The following is a 14,797-nucleotide window of genomic DNA, read 5'->3' as shown; positions in this document are numbered from 1 at the left end:
TTCTGACAGTCTGCTGTCTACTGAAACCTCTTGCTTTTTTTTAGCAATTTAGTGAGTGGAGCAACCTCACTGCTAAAATTTGGCACAAACTTTTCATAAAATCCACTCAATCCCAGGAACCGTAATGCTGCTCTTTTTGTCAACGGTGTGGGAAATCCCCGAATTACTTTTGTTTTCACATCCTGTGGGGCCATTTGTCTGTGTCCAGTAACGTGGCCCAGAAAGGTGACTTGGGCTTTGGCAATTTCACATTTAGCCAGGTTTACCACCAAGCCTGCCTTCCGAAGTCGATTGAACAAGTTCGATAAATGCTGTAAATGTTCCTTCCATGGGTGACTAAAAATCACCAGGTCATCAATGTATACAACACAGTTGGGTAATCTGGCGATGACCTTATTGGTTAGTCTCTGAAATGTGGCTGGAGCGTTTTTCATACCAAATGGCATGACTTTAAAAGGATACAGTCCATTTGGCATTATGAAAGCTGAAATTGCTTTTGCTTTCTCTGACAAAGGTACCTGCCAGTACCCTCTGAGCAAGTCCAACTTAGAAATATAAGTTGCTTGTCCCACCTTTTCAACACAATCTTCCAACCACGGAATAGGATATGCATCAGTCTTTGTAACTGCATTGACTTTGCAATAGTCCACACATAACTGTTGGGTACCATCTGACTTTGGCACCATGACTATGGGTGAGCTCCAGACACTGTACCTCACTTAGATTATATCGTCTTGGAGCATACATTTTATCTCCTTCTGAACCTGTGCCAGCTTCAAAGGGTTCTGCCTGTAAGGATGTTGATTAATCGGAACACCATCTCCTATATCTACATCATGTACAATTAGTTTACTACTTCCCAGTTTATTTTCGCATATCTCCCCATGTGATAGTAATAACTCCTTCAGGTCTTTTTGATTTTTCTCAGGAAGGAAATTCAATAGTTTAACCCAATTTTTAACAACTTCATCATTGTCCAATTTAAATTGAGGAATCCTCTGAACTTGCTTCTTCCCTCTGTGTTGTAACCATTAACACCTTTTCCTCCTGCTTTGCTTCCCTGTTGGAGCCTGGCCAGTTACCTCCCTCTCTGCAAATAACCTCAAAGGCCCAGTAACCTTGTAAAAAGACCAGCATTGTGACATACCTAGCTGGAAGGACTAAACAGGCTGCTTGAAGACCGATGGCCATAACTATAAGATAATTACTAATCAGTCCAATAATGAATTGAGGAAAAACTTATTTTTCCAAGTAGTTCAAAAGTGAAATCCTAGTTGTGGTTCCACAGTGATTTTAGTGGTGGGTAAGCACTCAGTTGTGAGTAATAACACTTCTGGGTAGAAGAAGAAACAGAAAAAAAGTGGAATCTGCTACTCCAAGGAGTAGTTGATGCAAATAGCATAGATACATTTAAGGAGAAGCTGGATAAATTCAAGAGGGAGGAAGGAATACAGGATATTTTGATGGAATTGGATGACGATGGGTAGGAGGTTGCTAGTGTGGAATACAGATATCAGCATAAATGAATTTAGCTGAATGACCTGTTTCTGTGCTGTATGCTGGTATAATTCTGCACAATCTCTCTCATCAACAGTTCCAATTCCCTTAAAGTCAAGCTGCAGATGAGGACTTTGGTGCTAGAAACAAGCACAAAATCATTCTCAATGTCGAGTGGCACTGTAACAACAAAGACAGATAAGGATGTTCCATTAAACCTTGTCGCATGGCTGTTAGGTGTTTTATAAGAAGGCTGAGTTGTAGTGTCCCTTAGCTGGATGAAGAAAGATGACTGCAATGGCCAGTAACAAATGAACTCACTTGCTCAGATAACTGCCTCCATTTTTATTCTAAGCAATCCTGTTGAAAGAGATTTGAAAAAGATGAGTAATATAAAGCAGGTTAATATCATTTATTTCTGTTACATTACAATAAGATGAAAATGGTAAGGTTATTGGTCTAGCAAGCCATGAAATATTCTTCTTTTTTTTTCTAGTTAGGAAATGGAACTCCAGTTTGAGTTTCAAGATGCCCATGTGGGCATTCCAGAACTGGTTTCTCCATAGTGCTTGGGAGCCTCCTATGAAGCGCTTCTGTGATCTTTCCTCCGGCATTTGTAGTGGTTTGAATCTGCCGCTTCCGGTTGTCAGTTCCAGCTGTCCGCTGCAGTGGCCGATATATTGGGTCCAGGTCGATGTGTTTATTGATTGAATCTGACAGATTCAATCAATAAGCACATCGACCTGGACCCAATATACCGGCTACTACAGCGGACAGCTCGAACTGACAACCGGAAGCGGCAGAGACAGGCCACTATAAATGCCGTAGGAAACAGCACAGAAGCGCTTCACAGGAGGCTCCCAAGCACTGAGGATGTCACCTAGACAGGGGATGAAACATCTGCAACACAAATTCCCAGCTCGGCGAACAGAACCACAACAATGAGCACCTGAGCTACAAATCTTCTCCCAAACTTTGGTTTCTCCATACTTTGGATGTGTCCAATTCCATATTATTTAAGGCACTGTGCCATGCTGATGGAAAAAGGTTGCAAAGTTCTTCAAAATGAAAGGACCAGAATAGGTTTTTCTCAAACATCGTGGCAAACAGTCAATTTAAAATTGGTCACTGATTAACACATCATAAGAAACATTACTTGTGATCCATTGTTACATGATGTGACATACTTAGAAGTAAAATCATTATGTATATATACTTCCAAAAGGAGAGGCATATTGCCAAAACCTGCACCGAGCAGGACAAATGAAAGAGCGCCAAATTTCAAATGATCTCAACAGTTTACACTGCAGGAGAAAAGTGTTCTGATTATTGGCAAATTGATTGGCTGAGAAGTTGCCAAGGGGAATGGAACAGGAACTTATCGGCTGCCCGTGCTTTCAGGTAATTCAAAAAAGGGCAATGCCTGAATATGTTCCATTCATTTGCCCAGAATGAGTTCCTATTGTGATTTCTGGATTTGAGTGAGTGGGGTTTGTTTACTAATGAAACTTTAATTTATTTTAGATGATTTGTGACATAGCAAGTAAATAAGGGAGCCTCAAAAGTTTGTTAAAGGGTTTTGGACTTTTTTTTTAATTTGGAGGAAGTGCCCTTGGATAAGAGAGAGAAACTTTTGGTTTCACTTTTAATTTTGGGTAGTGCTTTTAGTCCTGTGAAGATCTTGGAATAGGATGGCTGTATAGACCAGTGCTCCTAAGAAGGGAATTAGAGATTTATTGAATTAGATTATCTTGGAGTGAAAAATTAATGTTAGTCCCAGACTGGAAGTGTGGGGATTAAAAACCTGAAAGTGGTCATTGAAGCTGATTGCAATGAAGATCAAGTGTATGATAGCACTAGAAAGAAGCTATTGCTGTTCTGGTTTAAAAATTTAAATCTTAAGTGACCTAAACCTACCAAAATGTTAGATACAGGGATGCTGGTATGCGCATTAAAGGAGTGGTGCTTTGAGTACTGTAGCATGAGACCATAAAACAGGAAGCAGAAGTGGACCATTCAGTCCACCAAATCTGCTCCCCCATTCAATGAGATCATGGCTGATCTGATAATCCTCAACTCCACTTTCCAGGACAAAGCAGTCTACTGGAGCGGCAGCCAAACCACTACTTCAAACATTCAATCCATCTACCACCAACATACAGAACTTCCAGTGTGCACTATCTACAAGATGCAATGCAGCAAAGTTCCTTCAACAGCATTTTCCAAACTCATTGCCTTGAATGACAAGGACATCAATGCATGGGAGCACCACCATTGCAAATTCCCCACACATTTTCCCAACAGAATTATATCACTGTTCCTTCACTACCATTGGCTCAAAATCCTGGAACTCACTTCCTAATTGCATTGTGGGTCTCCCAAAACACATGGTCGACAGCAGTTCAAGAAAGGAGCTCATCATTACCATCTCAAGAGGCATGGTCAAATAATGTCGGCCTAGCCAGTGATGCTCATGTCTCGTGAATTAATTTTAAAAAGAGGACAGATAAGTCAAGGTCAAATATACTGAGAATGAAATGCAAGCAAAGGCAGGCTGCTCAAAATAGCGAAATATAAATTATACATCATTGTCTTCAATCAAGATATCTTAATCCTTTCTGTATTGCACATGATGAATTGTCAACCCTGTGAAACCCACCATGGCAAAAACACATAAAGGAAAAGCCTGATGGTGATCTGGGAGAACTGACTTTGAGAGCACAGTGAAGTTTAACACGTCATTGTTAATTATGTAGTGTTGTTTGATTAGTGAAGTATGCGATGACGGGGAGGAGGAGGGATTTGATTTAGTTGTATATTTGTCTGATAGATAATATTGATAAATAATATTCCATACTGAAGGAAAGAGATGCTTTTTGCTTTCTTTTTCGGCTCATAATGTGTAAGGTTTATTTTAATAACATAAGTTGAAGCCCAGGATCTGGGCCCAGCCATCACAGGTAAACCGTAACTTCATTGATTGGTAATAGCTGCTAGTCTGACTATCTATTATAAATTACTTTCAGACTGAAGGTAAAGGGGAGTAAAATTGACAGGTTAAAAACTAAAAGACCAGTAGGAAATTTTGAAGAAACAAATTAAGAACTAAGTAATTAGAATAGAGATGCAGGAGGCAGTGTTGTAAAAGTATGATGTGGTTGCTGGTGGACCCCATTGTGGTTCATAGTGACCGCACCTACAGCAAGTGTTGGTTGCTTGAGGAACTCCACCTCAGAGTTCATGAGCTGGAGTTTGAGTTTTGAACACTGTGACACATCAGGGAGGGAGAGAAAGAGTTATCTTGATGCTGTGTTTCAGGGGGCAATCAGACCCTTTAGATTAAGTACCTCAAATTCACCCAGGGATAGGAGGGTGTGGTAGAGGGAACCAGGAGGTAGTGCTGACAGAGCCTCAGCCATTGAACTTGTCTAACAGGTTTGAGATTCTTGCTCCCTGTGCAGATGAGAGTGGGGCTACAGGGAGGATGAGCAAACTGGCCATAGCATTCAAGAGGGAGGAGAAAATAGTTATAATACCTGGTACAGTAGGTCTGTCTGTTCTACAACACTACCCAGGGCCCTACCATTAATTGTATTGGTGGAGTGACAGAGAGTGTTGAGGAAGTGGGAGGCTGCAGAAGGTCCAGAGATCTTAATCTATCTTTATTTCATACTACAATATTATGCTCTTGTTCACTTTTTAAATGCTGGCTGTACTTTGTCACCTTTAGTCATTGTAATTTACATTGCATCGTACATGCTATTTTATGACCATCCTGTCAAAAAGGTTCTTTGCTTAAAGGAGAATAGGTTCATATTTATTCGACATACATTCTAATTGAAAACTGTTTCTTTACGTGAACAGGTGAGACTTCAGAATGATTTTTTATGTACAGTTGTTAGCTTGATTTATTACAGGATTAGCAGGGACCAGGTTCACATTTTCAACAAAGGTAGAATAATCAGCATAACTGTTTATTCTGACTGTTCCATAGACTCTTCTGTTAATTATGGAATGTCCTGTGGAATTCAGTAGGCCAGTTTTGTGCCAATTGTTCTAAATCAGAAAGCTGCTATTATAACTGACAATTTCAGTATGGATGGACAAGTAATATCAATGCCATTTAAGGATACTGTTTCAAATAGTATTTATAAATTGTATTTATTTAATAGAAACAGTCTCAAAGATGTCTGTTTTATTTACCAAAATAAGTATTAACAAGCCTCTAGTGTATTATATGATGTCTGCAAAATTACTGTCTTCAGTTCTGTACATTCACTAATACAAAATGTCAGCTTACAGCACTATCACACCCACTGGACTTTACAGTCTCCTGCTATCAGTCTGTATAATATGCCCAATGCTAAGAACTCAATTGGCTCATTGTTTTCAAGCAGTGTGTATCCAAAATAATCTATAGACCTCACAAAAAAATATTAATATAGCTTATAGCGTTTTCATTTGAATCTACAATCAGGGTGGTACAATTATGCAGCATGTTGGAATACAATGCATGTCTACAGAGTGGTGGGACATTGCTTTGCACTTTTGATTCTTCATCCCAACTCTCTCTCACACACACACTTGTTCAATGATACATAAAGTATAGCTTTAAAGTTTTCAGATAATACATAACAGTGAAGAGGATAGTAGCAAATTTCAGAAGGACATAGGCAGACTGATAAAATAGACGTGTACATGGTAAATTAAATTTAATGTAGAGAAGTATGAACTGATGTATTTGGGAACTAAGAATAAAGAGAGGCAATATAGATTCAATGGTCCTGTTTTAAACAAAGTGCAGGAACAGAAACATTTGGGGTAGGCATTCGCAAATCTTTGGATGTGTTAGAACAAATCAATAAGAACACATGGGACAGAGGCAGAGAGTGAAAAATAAAAGTTATGCTAAAACTTTATGTAACACTGTTTTGGCTTCAGCTGGCATAGCGGTCCAATTCTGCTCACCACACTTTAGTAATGTTCTTCAGGCCTTGGAGAGGATGCAGAGTCAATTTACTACAATTTTATAAGGAATAGGGGACTTAGTTATGTGGAGAAATTAGAGAAACTGACATTGTTGTCCCCGGCACGTAGGAGGTTAAGGAGATATTTAATGGATCTGGAAGACTTGTTTCATCTAGAAATGCATGAGATAGACAAAGCATATGTTTACATTTGTTTTTCATAGCTCATTATTCCTAGTAAGGAGCCTGAATCCAGAGGCTGTAGTTTGAGGACTATCACACTGTATCAAGTGTGGCTGACTGTGGAGTCTCTGCCCCTCTTACCACCTGTCATTGGTGTGTTGGAAGGATTTGTAGGTTGATAATCAACCCGTTTGGCTGTGTTAGAAATATGTCTTCTGTGGTCTTCAAGTTTTGCAGTGGGAGTCAACTCCAGAGCTTCTACTTCAGAGGCAGGGATGCTACCTACTGCACCACAAGACTTCTCTCACATCACAAATGTGATGGGTGAATAACCTCCTTTTCTCACGGATGAATCCATGATTAAGCTTTCTTCTGATACCAGATTTTCTGTTACATTTGTGCAGGAGCCACACTGCACTGTCATGGCTCTACCACTTGTAGCAGTTACTTACTCCCTTTAACTCATGGGATAAATTCAGGATTCAGTGACCTGGCATTGATTTTTTTATATATACCCTATAGTTGAATACTGCAGTAATAACAAATATTTAATGTCAATGCAAAGCATCATGCTGGCTCAGCATAGACTGTCCAATTTCTAGGGTGTAGGTTTGCTCGCTGAGCTGTAGGTTTGATATCCAGACCTTTCATTACCTGGCTAGGTAACATCATCAGTGGCGACCTCCAAGTGAAACAAAGCTGTTGTCTCCTGCTTTCTATTTATATCTTCCTCCTTTTTGTCCAATTTGTGTTTCTTTTTAACCACGGAACCCACCTGCTAACAGCAGTGGTGCAGTATCCAAGCGGTATATAAGTTGAAGTAACCTTTCACAAGGATGATGCTGGAAAGAACTCAGGCAATCCTTAAATTAACAATCAGAGGAAATACTGACAACAGTTACACATCTTCTTTAAAACTTCAGAAATGTCACCAACTTGAGGTTAATGAATGGAGCAGGCTACATTTTCAATTAAATGGATAGAAAATAGACTGTTCTCTTTGGAGGAGAAGATTGAGAGCAGCTTTGATTGACAGGTTCAAAATCATTAGGGGTCTGGACAGAGTTCTTAAGGCAAAACTGTTCCCATTGACAGAAGAATTAAGAACTAGAGGAATGATTTCAGATGATTGACAAACGGTCACGGTGACATGAGAAGCCTTTACACAGCAAATGGTTAGAATCTGGAATGTGCTGTCTGAGTATGGTGGAGGCTGGTTCAATCAAGGTATTCAAGTGAGCATTGGATCATTATCTAAAAAGGAAAAATGTCCAAGGTTACAGGAAGAATGGCTTCTTCCTGCACTGTAACAGTTCTGTGATTTTGTGGTACATCTCGTTCAGTACAGGTGCCTAAATCTGCATTTAGCCAGTTAAAGAGAACAGTGGGAGCCATTCAGCTCTTTGAGCCCACGCTATCATTCAATGCGATTATGGTTGATTTTCTACTTCAACACCATTCTCCTGTACTATCCCTGTAACCCTTGGTTTTTTTTTTCAAATCTATCGATCTCTGTCTTGAATATACTGAATGTTTGAGCTCTTTCCATGACTGTCTGAGGTAAAGAATTCAATAACATCATTAGTCCAAAAATAATACCATCACCCTATTCCCAACAGAATAACCGGGGCACTTACTTGCTGCAGTATAGCCCTCTATTGGAGAAAATCTCAACTCCCCAGTTCAAAACTAACAGGTAGAGTTTAATCATTTTAACAGCTGTGGCTCTTTTAAGTAGCCTTATTATTTTATATAAACCTAAAACGTATCTTTACATAGTATCCTATAATGCTCACTTAGAAAGATTCCAAACTGTTTCCATGGAATCATTAACATCTATCTGAGATAGTGGAAAAGCCAGGCAGGTTTAATATCTCTTTGAAGGATAATAGGACTCCTGATGACAGATTGCTGAGGTACTGAGCAGGATGGCCTTTGAGCCCAGAATCTTTATTATTCAGAAGGTTACCAAACTGAGCTGGGGTGTAGTGAAGGAATTTCGGATCGTATGTGGTGTGCCTATGCTTTTACATATAAAACAGCCTCACCTATGGCGTGTTGTAGATAAATATGGCTGAACGAGTGAGGCCAGGTCTGGAAGAAGTCTCGTTGCAGTCTGACCTACCAACACTGGACAGAAGAAAACAAATGTATCGAAATTAAACCTGTAACATTTTTGCCACCTCACTCATATTACAAATAAGAACGCTGTAGCACTAGTGCTATACCGAAAACCGAACTGAATGAAAAAACAGAGCAGACAACGCAATGATTTAAGACACTCTATGACTGTCGCAGAGATAATCCAGCAACCGAAAATTCCCACCAAGTCCGAGTTGACTGACCCCAACAAAACATTACAATTCTTTTTGAATGACTTTCTAAACAAACAGCAATAGTTACAGCCTTCCTTTTTCATTCCACGATTTGTACGACTTTTTTTTCGTGGCAGCAGCAATTTAGTTCGTTGAAAGAAGGGAAGTTTGACTTCTTGCCCTGCCCACGTTCCATGTGGGGTCATGACCATCCGAGACTGAAGCTAGATCCGACTGTGTATCACTGACCCGACTTTCAGCCGAATTTATACACAATTATACAGCCAGAGGAGAACTGAGGCGTGCGCCTATTCCTTTCACTGACTTTATAAAAATCAATGTGGAGACATTCTACTCAACAATACATATTTTAAACCGCAAATTTTCCTTGGATTGAATTGAACGTGACTGGTGTTCGGGTGCAAGTAACGTTGTAACATTTTTGTTAATATGGACTCTTCTCCGAGTAGGGCGACCTTCCCAGCCTGGCAAAACCAAAACATCTTCCTTCTTTCATTGCTGAGGAGGTTCCGATCGGTTTTAACTGAGTTGGAGAACTGCGCCCAGAGGAAACTCGCATGCAGTTCCAGAATATCAATAATCCTCATACACCCTCTTCCTCTATTCTACATGCCAGCTCTTGATGCCAGTTCATTCGCAACTTAGAATCTGCCTTTTTGAAACAATCGTATGACATGTGCCTAATTACTCGGCCCAGATTTCCCCAGACATAAACAATCGCCTCTTGTTTAACCTTAAAGGCAGCTGCACTTCATCTTTCAAAAACAACCTGCTAAGGTCACTGTTACATCGCTAGAATATATGTTCTGATTCTCGGTAATTTCCATAATGATACATTTAAGCCAGGTTCTTTTTTTCAACAATAGGGTTTCATTAAGAAACCAAAATGCTGCTTAACTGGTGGTCTATTAAAATTGAATTCTAGCTAATGCAGTTATTTAAAAAGTATTCATTTCACAACAAAACTTTCTGCGGAAAGATAGTCACTTCAAATGGCAGAGCCCAGAGATGCAGTTTGGACGGTGATGATTAATTATTGTTCGCAATGGTATTGATTGCGATCTGTAGGTCTCCTTTACGTGTTTATCAAGTTAAGAGGAGAATTGGTACACATGGTACGTCGTCTGCAGAGCCAGACAAAGTAGCCTGGGCTTAGGACATTTTGTTTTGCTTTGGCAGAAATCCTGCACATAATTGTCTAATCATACTGCAACACAGCGAAATTATATTTTACTATCTTAGAGGTGTGTCAGTTGGAGCACACCGTGGAAGGAACGTGATTTAATTGTTTGTTTTATGTAACATACGCCCCTCTAATATTTATTCACATAAACAAGTTGAGTGAAGTAATTGTGCATTTATTTAGAAAACAAACTGAAAGGCTTGTTCGTTCATACATGAGTTGAGAAGAAAACAGAGCTAATACTGGCCTTCAAGTATGATTCATTCAATTCATTTTAGTGAATATTGCATTTAGGTTCGACAGGCAAAACAGGCAGGAGTTACGTCGGGAAGAAGTGTGTATTCCCGGGGCTTGAGGTCGCAAGTTGTTTAATTCACCTTGTTGCTATGTTAGTTAGAATTGGCGCTGAAAATTGAATTTTCTGTGTACATTGGCAATGCCTGCGAGTCTGAATGGAGATTGTGCTATTTCTAAATTGGGGGAACACAGGGAATTTGGAAAAAAGAATCAGCCACAAAATGAGAGATAACAAAGACCGCTTTGTTGCTAAGCTTTGTTCCAAATGTGTTTTTTGTTTGTCTCGTTACAATGCTTCTCGGAAACTTGGTCTCTAATGAATCCTTCCAGTTCTGTGTTTTCTCTCGATCAGCAGCAGCTCTCTGTTCAAATCCGGGGAAAGTCGGGACGCAAGATTTCGCCAGAATGAATTCAGAGATCGCGCTGAAACCAGAAGTTGTACGTTTTGTAAGAAACCTAATAACAAAGAGGGGCATTAAGCCAATTATTTGTATGATTATTCTCTTGCCATGGGTTTCAGTCAGTGTGATGAAATTTGCACTGAACGAGATTCTGCAGCTCCTACAGAATGTGTTCTGTGCTTAAAGTGTGATCCGCCCGCTAGACAGAATAAATGGTCCTTTAAAAATTACAAGTACGCTAAATATGAGTTATCGCAAGGTTTATTTAAATGCACATGGCAAATGATTACATCACTTTGGAGTGCTGCAATATTGTCACCAACTTTAATGCTGCAACGGTTGCCCCACTGCTTGGTTCGTTTTAATATCTGAAGACCTTTACATTGACTTAAAACGCAGACCTGCCCGCACTTGTGCAAAGCAATCCCAGCCGAGGGCGGTTGGCGTCAGGAAGATGTGATTTCACACGAGCTGAAGGCAGGGGTCGCTCAGATTGTCCACAAAATCCCGTTTTCCCTCGTCAGAGCTTCTCCAGCAGCCTCTCGGAGCAGACACTTCGCTCTGCTTTCCTCACTAGCTGGACACTGGAGCTGGCAACAGAGAACGATCCTAGAGCAAAACTTTCTCTAGCAACCCTGTTCTCTTTTGGAGAAACTCTCTCTCGATAGATAGGATTTTTTTTTTCCCCTGGTGCGGGTGGTCTCTGGTAAATCCTTCACCATTACTTCCAAAAGTGAAGACGATTTTTTGACGCTGGCTGCGTCCAGGATCAGCCGGAGGAAGCGAGTGATTGGAGCGGCCATTGGGGTGGCAATGGTCTTGGTTCTGCTCATCGCCATCCCTTTGCTGGTCCAAAGCTCCAAGGCGTCTGCCCACTACGAGATGCTGGGCAGCTGCAGGATGGTCTGTGACCCTTACAGCCCAAAACCTAGCTCCACGGCGGCAGAAGCCATCCAGGACCTCGCTGTGATGTCCCCGCCACCCTTCATCCATGGGGGCAAAGGCGACCAGGGTCGCCGAGGCAAGCCCGGACCCAGGGGCCCCCCGGGAGAACCTGGACCCCCAGGGCCGAGAGGTCCACCCGGCGAATGGGGGGATCTGGGGAAACCGGGTCCTCCTGGGCCACCGGGCTCAGGGCCAGGAACATTCAGCACTGCCTTCCACAGCCCCAAGATCGCCTTCTACGCCGGCCTTAAGAAACCGCACGAGGGCTACGAGATTCTTAAGTTTGACGATGTTGTGACTAACGTTGGGAACCACTACGAAGCTTCCACGGGCAAGTTCACCTGCACCGTGCCCGGGATCTACTTCTTCACTTACCATGTACTGATGAGAGGAGGGGACGGCACCAGTATGTGGGCTGACCTGTGCAAGAATGGCCAGGTAAGTGCTCATGCCCCCAACAGTCATTGACTCGGAGAGGAAAAGTTCCGCCGATAGATTCAGTAAACTTCAGCAGACACGCTCCAGTACCCGAGTCCGCGGTTTGCAGACCCGCTCATCTTTGAACTTTCGATTGTGAGGAGGTTGAGTTTATTGTTGTACAAAGTGGGCTGATTTTTGGGGAGAAGGCCAGTTGTTTTTGGTGGAGGGAGGGTCGATGGCGCTGGATTTACCACATTTTGTCTGTCTTCCTTCCCTATTCTTCACCTTATTACATTTCCTTCCATGGGATAGAATGATGTTCAAACAAAAGTGCAACATCGCCCAAAAACAAGGTGCACGGTTCCAAAGTGAGTTCAAAGGAACAAAAGGCTGTGCGGTTAAAAAGGCCGTGGATGTATAATATTTACTTGTTGTACCATCATAATTGGCACGCACAGAGGGAGGCCATCCACTCATCTTGTTTTTGCGAATCACTGAAAGTTTCCAGTTAGATCCCCTCTTTATTTTTCCCCATAATGCTGCAATGCCCCCCTTTTAAAATTTACACCCAATTTATTTTAAAAAGTTGCTGCTTTCCACTACTTTCAAGCAATACATTCTGGTTAACTTATGGCGTCAAAAACAAAATCTATTTGTCTTTCCCTCTGCCTTTTTAATTTGCTAATTATTTTAACTCCAGGTCCCTTGGTTACAGATTCCTGAGAGTGGAAATAGTTTATATCTACCAAAACCCTCGGCTTTTTGTACACATTAAATCCTTGAACCTTCGCTGCTGTGAAGAGACCAATCCCAGCTTCTCTTGGCTCCCCACATAACTGAATTTCCTCAATTTTGAAAGGGTTCTACATCTCATCTTCTGAAAGTGAGGTTTTCTGACATTGAACACCGTATTTTAACTGAAGTCTAACCAGTGATTTATGCAGGTTTAAAACTTAATTCCCTTGCTTTGTACTCTGTGTCTGTTTATTAAGCCCAAGATCATGTGTGTGTATATATTGTGTCTATGGGTGCCTATTCTAAATAATTATTGTGAAATTACAAACTAAAAAATATGCTCAATGTAATTTTGTGTTAAAAGTGTAAAGTGTGCATCACATCTGTAAAGGGAAAGATAGGTTTGCTGTTCTTTGAAGTTGTTCCTCAACTGTATTTTAGGTTGCATTGTACTTGAGAAATCTTGCATGAACCCATGGCCAACATCTATCAATGCAAGGTGCACTCCTACCTGGGCTTCACTCCTGGGAAACCTCAGTGCTGTTTGCCTATCACTGAGTTTCAACAAAAAGCCATGAAGAAATGTCTTGATTTTTAATTTAATATTTCATTACCACAGTATACTATTTCATAAAGCATTTACAGATCCACCATTATGAAAGTCTTGCTACCCAACATAAACCTGATGTTGTTCAGTTGCCATGGGACCATAGTGAGTTTGTAAGCTGGCAGATGTCATAAGCTGTTGATGTGATCCCAAGCTGCCGACTTGGGCAGCTGCACTCCAGTTGGCAGTCACCTTATGGTGACATGATTTTGTGGTTTTTTTTTAGGTTTCATTTGCTTTAGACGATGACTGGTAAGTTGCAGTTGACTGGCAGGGCCCAGGTGTGTTCATAGCTGTGTGTCATATTCAACTCCTGAGCTCTAGCAGTCTAGTCCTCAAAGCCCAGGCAACTCAGCACTACTGCTTTTACATATGTTACTTGTTGCTTTGTCCTGCATGCAACTTATAGGTATGAAATGCCGTTTCTTACATTTAAACCCGAAGTGCACCTAAGATCTGTTGGTATTTATAACTTGAAGTATCTGCAAATGAACGGGTGCATAGCTTTCAACTTCATACGTTCTGTACCTTCTGTAGTAATGCACACCACAAAGTTTTGAATTTCCCCTGACACTCTCAAGCAAACTGATGAGATTCAGGCCCACATCAAAATATGTCACCCCGTATAGTGGGATTTCTCCAGTGCTGCAAAGAGAGAGACAGCACAAGTGCAAAGCTGCAGCTGATCAGTCTTGTAACAAAATCTTTTAACCACCTTTCTGCATGCTTTTCCCTTATGTACTGTCAAAAACTGGTCACAGCCTAAAAGCATGTGGAAATATTGCTAAATAATAAATAGATGCTTCCTCTTTTGTAAATGGCTGTTATTTTCCGTTGATTGGTACTGGAAAAATGTCACCTGCAACCTTCTGAATAACTATTGCTTCTGAACGAGATTGTTGGCATCTAACAAATGAGAGCTGAATGGGATCAGTGGGGGCCAGGGCTGGGGTACCTCAGAACATTGTTGGGCAGAGCATTGTGAGGCATATTTTCTCAACTGCAGTTGGAAACAGTCATTGTGCTTTGGATGGTACCTTATTCATTCAAGTGGAAAAGGAACTGTATGTTATTTTTGCCAGTGATACAGCACAAAAAATATGTATTGGTTTAGAAAATTAAAACAGGTGTTTGACAAGAAAATGAAAAAAAAGCATCATTAAACATTTTTTTGATTATGAAGATATTCCTTTAATAGCTCCCTGCGATTTGATTATCTTAGCATA

At 40.9% G+C, this 14,797-nt stretch overlaps 2 protein-coding genes across 3 annotated transcripts in view; one reads left to right on the top strand and one right to left on the bottom strand.

The window, feature by feature from the left end:
- Positions 1-1,799: 1,799 nt before the first annotated feature.
- Positions 1,800-14,797, bottom strand: part of LOC140471221 (zinc finger CCCH domain-containing protein 10-like) — a 302,904-nt gene continuing 289,906 nt past the window's right edge. The window contains exon 6 of the mRNA XM_072567156.1: positions 1,800-1,857. Within this exon, the coding sequence (XP_072423257.1) occupies positions 1,843-1,857 (15 nt within the window). The 3' untranslated portion in view covers positions 1,800-1,842. The remainder of the gene's footprint in view (positions 1,858-14,797) is intronic.
- Positions 11,252-14,797, top strand: part of LOC140471227 (complement C1q-like protein 2) — a 72,574-nt gene continuing 69,028 nt past the window's right edge. Inside the window, exon 1 of one of the 2 annotated variants that reach the window (XM_072567169.1) lies at positions 11,252-12,247. In XM_072567169.1, the coding sequence (XP_072423270.1) occupies positions 11,678-12,247 (570 nt within the window). In that variant the 5' untranslated portion in view covers positions 11,252-11,677. The remainder of the gene's footprint in view (positions 12,248-14,797) is intronic. The other variant, XM_072567168.1, reaches the window with a different exon arrangement.

Source organism: Chiloscyllium punctatum, chromosome X (assembly GCF_047496795.1).
Source record: "Chiloscyllium punctatum isolate Juve2018m chromosome X, sChiPun1.3, whole genome shotgun sequence".
In the NCBI taxonomy this organism is placed as follows: Eukaryota; Metazoa; Chordata; class Chondrichthyes; order Orectolobiformes; family Hemiscylliidae; genus Chiloscyllium; species Chiloscyllium punctatum.
The sequence above is the reverse complement of the archived record's forward strand: the minus strand, read 5'-3'. Positions and strand labels throughout refer to the sequence as shown.